This window comes from Plectropomus leopardus, unplaced genomic scaffold (genome assembly GCF_008729295.1).
Source record: "Plectropomus leopardus isolate mb unplaced genomic scaffold, YSFRI_Pleo_2.0 unplaced_scaffold9932, whole genome shotgun sequence".
In the NCBI taxonomy this organism is placed as follows: Eukaryota; Metazoa; Chordata; class Actinopteri; order Perciformes; family Serranidae; genus Plectropomus; species Plectropomus leopardus.
Window position 1 is genome coordinate 1 of NW_024704668.1, and position 5,399 is coordinate 5,399.

At 40.1% G+C, this 5,399-nt stretch overlaps 1 protein-coding gene across 1 annotated transcript; it reads left to right on the top strand.

Moving 5' to 3' along the window:
• Positions 1-355: 355 nt before the first annotated feature.
• Positions 356-4,596, top strand: LOC121940937 (E3 ubiquitin-protein ligase TRIM21-like). Its single transcript, XM_042483612.1, has 2 exons — positions 356-1,003; positions 1,815-4,596. The coding sequence occupies exons 1-2, from the start codon at positions 730-732 to the stop codon at positions 3,239-3,241; spliced, it is 1,701 nt and encodes a 566-aa protein (XP_042339546.1). The 5' UTR covers positions 356-729; the 3' UTR covers positions 3,242-4,596.
• Positions 4,597-5,399: the final 803 nt, after the last annotated feature.

Genomic DNA, 5,399 nt, shown 5'->3' on the forward strand with positions numbered 1-5,399 from the left:
GAAATGCATTGATGTATTAAAAGTAAAAGTACACATGTATAAAGGTTTTAATACATTGAATGAATCAAAATAATTAAAACAATTACAAGGAAAAGCAGCAAGTCCTCATTATACAGATTATAAGAGAAGCCTCGGCATCTTCAGTAGATAATAAAATAATAAAAAATTTGGCCTTTTTTCTTAGCTTTGAAATTATATTACCCAGATCTACTGTTTTATTGTAATTTGTGGGACATTTCTTGCCAAGTTGCTCAGTGTTTCCTCATGTTTTTTGAAAAAAAAAAAAAAAAAAGTATATGTTTAAAATTAACTTCTTCTTTTAATGAAATTGAACAAAAGGGGGCGGGATTTGATAAGTATTCCCTTCTTCCTCCTTCTTTTAGCGTTCTAGTGTTTTTCTTGCTTAGATTTTATTTTGTTCTCCTACAAGTTTCAAGTCAAGTTTCGAGCAAATATTTTCTTTAGACGTCTTCACAGCTTACGAGACCAAATTACTGCAGATCGGTAAGGATTTATGGTTTTTTGCTCCACATCGCTTTCTCCTCCTTAGTTTAAGTACAAGGAACATTTTTGTTTAAACCTGAATTAATGTGATCCTTATTTTTACAATTTGGTTTATAACCTTGGTGCTACATCCTGCTTAAACGTTTTTAGGTCCCCTCGGCCAATCAGAATTACTGCTGTCGCTCTTCAGTTGACAAGCCTCCCCGATTTTTGCAGGAAGCCACGATGACATCAGAGGACCTTTTGAAAACCCTGGAGGATCTGAAAGAAGTGGAATTTGAGAAATTCAAGTGGTTTCTGGAGCACTCTGACACCCTGGAAGACTACCAGGCCATCCAAGCGTCCAAACTGGAGAAGGCAGAAAGGTGGAACACGGTGGATCTGATGAAAAACACCTACAAACTCGATGGAGCTCTGAAGGTGACCGAGAAGATTTTAGAGAAGATGGAAAGAAATGATCTGGTGCAGCGTCTGTCCGACACCGTCTCAGCAACACAAGGTCAGTCACATTTACTTAACATGTAGAGGAACAGGGTGAGAAAAGGCTATCATTAATCATCAGAGACATGATGGCGCTCCCAGATTTAATTCTGATTTATTTCCTCCTTGCAGTCTCTGTAGCATGAATGGTATTTTCATGGCTTGAGTTCATAACCAATGAGACGTCCTGATTACAGAATGCTGTTTTGTAATAAGGTTGACGTGTTGATGGATGTGAAGCTGTATTTTGTAAGTCGTTGTCAGAGAGTTTATGTAACACGTGATCTGTCTCACACAGTGTCACAGTGTCAGGCACTGAGAGGCAAGTTCATACTTGCCAAGACTCACAATGTACACGGTTGTGGTACGGGGTTGCCAGATACCGCGGTGTTGTGGTACCTGGCAACCCCAATGACCCTGAGTAACAAACAAGCAGAGTTATAGATTTAAAAAAGAGAACATTACAAATTAAGACTGTCAGCAGTGGGCTAACTGCTCAAATTAACCGGCGCAACAAGTGTAAGAAGCAATTTTGAGAAGTCATAATCAAACAAAAAAAAAAATACACACTGGGAGCACACTTACAGGGTCTGTCTTCATGTAAGATTAAAAAAAATCTTCACTTTCGAGCAGCTGGCCAGTGCGTCTTATCCGCATTAAATTGTATCTGATTTACTCTGTGTTTTTGCAGCAGAAGGTAAATGTACATAAAGCTGCCACTGATGCTTCACTACTTCCTGCATGTGCATTTAAGAATGCATTAAGAAGCATTAAGAAGTCTGCAATTACAAATACTTGTTCATTCTCTTACTTTTACACTATGTGTATAGATGTGGCTACTGCAAACAATCTGCCATCTGAAGATCAGATCAGAGAGAAAACAGAGCAACAAGTGACCAAACCAGGAGAAGTTCTCTGTGACGTCTGCACTGGAACCAAACTGAAGGCCCTGAAGTCCTGCCCGGTGTGTCTGACCTCCTACTGTGGGACTCACCTGGAGCCTCATCTGACAGCTTCAGGACTGAAACGACACCAGCTGATCGACCCTGTGAAGAACCTGGAGGACAGGATGTGTACGAAGCACCATAAACCTCTGGAGCTGTTCTGTAAGACCGACCAGACATGTGTCTGCATACTCTGCCACGTTTCAGACCACAAGATGCACAATGTTCTTCCTCTGGAAGAAGGATATGAGGTAAAGAAGGCAGAACTTGGGAAGACAGATGCTGAAATTCAGCAGATGATCCAGAAGAGACAACATAAGATTCAGAAGATTAAAGAGTCAACTGACTTCAGTGAGAAAGATGCAGAGAGAGAGATCGCAGAAGGTGTTCAGGTCTACACGGCTCTGAAGGAGACTGTTGAGAGAGGCCTGAGCGAGCTCATCAACACGATCAAAGAGAAGCAGAAATCAGCAGAAAAACAGGCTGAAGTTTTCATCGAAGAGCTGGAACAGGAAATCTCTGAGCTGAAGAAGAAAAGCTCTGAGGTGGAGCAGCTCTCACGTACTAAAGACCACCTCGTTCTTATCCAGAGTGTCCAGTCCCTGAAAGCTGCTCCACCCACCAAGAACTGGACAGAGGTCAGCTTCTATCCATCAACATACATAGGGACTGTGAGGAAAGCTGTAGCCCAGCTGGAGGAGACACTCAGTCAACAGATGAAGAAGCTACCCATTTTAGCCGAGCTGAAGAGGGTCCAGCAGTGTGCAGTGGATGTGACTCTTGATCCTGATACAGCACATCCTCAACTCGTCCTGTCTGATGATGGAAAACAAGTGAAACATGGCAATACGGAGAAGAAACTTCCAGTATACTCAAAGGGATTCTCCCATTCCTTTACTGTTCTAGCAAAGCAGAGTTGCTCTTCAGGCAGATTTTACTTTGAGGTTGAAGTTAAAGGAAAGACTAAATGGACTTTAGGAGTGGTCAGAGAGTCGGTCAACAGGAAGGGAAAAATTCCTCTGAACCCACAAAATGGTTTCTGGACTTTGTGTTTGACAAATGGAAATGAATATGAAGCTCATGCAGGCCCTTCAGTCTTTCTCTGTGTTCAGTCCCCCCCTCAGAAGGTGGGGGTGTTTGTGGATTATGAGGAGGGTCTGGTCTCCTTTTATGACGTAGATGCTGCAGCTCTCATGTACTCCTTTACTGGCTGCTCCTTCACTGAGAAACTCTTCCCGTACCTTAATCCCAGCAGTAACAATGGTGGTAAAAACGCTGCACCTCTGATCATCTCTCAAATCAGAGTAAACTGATCGCTTATTTCATGTACTGATTTAATTCTGTTCAAGGGACCAAATGTCCATAATTAGTGTAAATATTGTATAGTTTACATTTACACAGAATCTTGATATGATGTTTAATTTACACTCAATTGATGAGATTTGTTATCGTATGTGTACAGTTACACAGACTGCACATCATTTGATGCATTCATCTTTTCAAACCTGCATCAGGATGCACATGTTTTGTGGAAAATCTCTATTCAAATCTCTGTTAAACTCACATAAATGTATTTTCTGTTGCAGAAGAAATCAATAGGTCCGTTCGACCTAGTTCTGAGCAGAACTGATCACCGGCAATTGACAAGCAATGCATGCTGGTTAGATTTGTGTCTGAGCCCAGTCTAATCTGCTCTGACGTCACGCAAAAGTGGAAGGCTGTAATTTTGCAGTTTCAAGGCGGCCGCAGATCGTAGAGCCAGGCGCCGCAGCTGCTCTCCGCCGACTGCACCGCCTGCATCTCAGCTGATCGAACAGCTGATTGGTTCAGATGTTGACTTTTTTTTTCTGGTGTTGAATTTCAGAGATTTGGAATTCATTTGTCTTATTTGAAGTTATTTTTCTTCTGTTAACAGAGTTCATGTTGTAACTGATGGTGACGTTTTGCAGTCACAAAGTCTAAATACATTCATCATAAAGTAAACAGTCTATTAGACAGTATTTTCATTATTTTAAGGACGGAAAAGAGGGATTGAAGATTAAACAGCACAGAGACTTGTGGTCAGTAGTCTATATGTGAGGATTCTTAAATCCACACGTGTACAGATGTGATAGGCTGACTGACTGATCTGACAGCTGTTATGATGGTTTTGATTTATTGACGTAATTTTTTTAGGGTGGCAGAATCGTTCAGCAGATTTATAAACAGCAGCAAAATGATATGATTCTGATTTACATTAGAAATTATATAAATGAAGCTCAACCGTGTACAGAAATAACAGATTGTCTGTATATTTGAAAAGTTTACATTGTCCATCACTACAATAATTTGAGACCGTAAACAGGCTGATAAACGGACATGATAAGATCTGAATGAGTAATAATAATCTAACCGGATGTGGGTGCTTCTGTGGCTTCCTGTACAGACTGAAGGCTGCTGGCAAAAAGTCAGATTTCCGACTTGATGGCAGTTTTTTGTCGCCACCTCGCTGTCCAGGCGAGGCGCAGCTCAGCTCAAACAAACCTGTTTCAATAACACTAAATATGTCAAGCTGAAATTTGATTTTGAGCAAATTTGCAAAAATGCTGCAAAATGTTTTAAATTTTCTTTTGTCTTCTAACTATCTAAGTGTTTTGTCTGGGAAGTGCTTTGATTAATTACTGTTCACTTTTGCCAAGTTTTATTTCTTTTGTGAATACATGGGAGATGGTTTCAAAGAAATCTGTAAATGTGTGATTTTAAAACAATTAAAACTGTAAAAATAAACTTTTTGCTGAACAAAAGGCCTGAGTAAGCAGTAACTTGAGTACCGAAAATTGAACAGAAAAGTCTGATTTATACATAAGTTGTCTCACAATAAAAATACAATTAAAGTTGTTGTTTTTCTTTTTTTTGAAAATCCCTAAAACAAAGTAATCTGTACTGTTAAAAGTAATATTCATATTTTGTGTTTGTGTTTTGGAAATGCACTCAGTAACCAGCTTATTTGTTACACCTGATTCAACTAATGCAATTTAATACAAAAGTCCTGCAATAACAGTTAGCCGAATATTTAAAAGCTATATATAAGAAATATGTAAGACGTGGGGAAACGTCTAAAATGTTATTATTTTAAATTGCGCTATTTAACTTTTATTACTTTATATAAATACTGCATTGCTGCCACCAGGACAGAAAAGGTTCAACTTTGAATAGCAACACCTTCTTATAAACCTGACTCCTCACACCTGTGCAGCACCAGCTTCCCTCCACTTTTACAAAAACACAAAAAACTGCTATTAACTGAGTAAATCAGAGGGAGGAAACAGACGTGACCATCAGAGCTGCGGCGAGAGGCGGAGCCACGCTGCAAAGAGGAGCTCCAACGTCCCACTCCACAAACCAAAGACGAGTCTGTCAGAGTCTGTCGGCCGCTGCAGACGACACGGGTCTCTGTTTGTCTCTGACACAAACTTCAAACTGACTTCATCA

What these genes read in the sequence shown, in the direction of transcription:
- LOC121940937 (XM_042483612.1), top strand. Translation starts at nt 730, where the DNA reads ATGACATCAGAGGACCTTTTGAAAACCCTGGAGGATCTGAAAGAAGTG. An exon ending in CACCGTCTCAGCAACACAAG is followed by an intron (nt 1,004 to 1,814) that starts GTCAGTCACATT and finishes CTATGTGTATAG; the next exon opens with ATGTGGCTACTGCAAACAAT.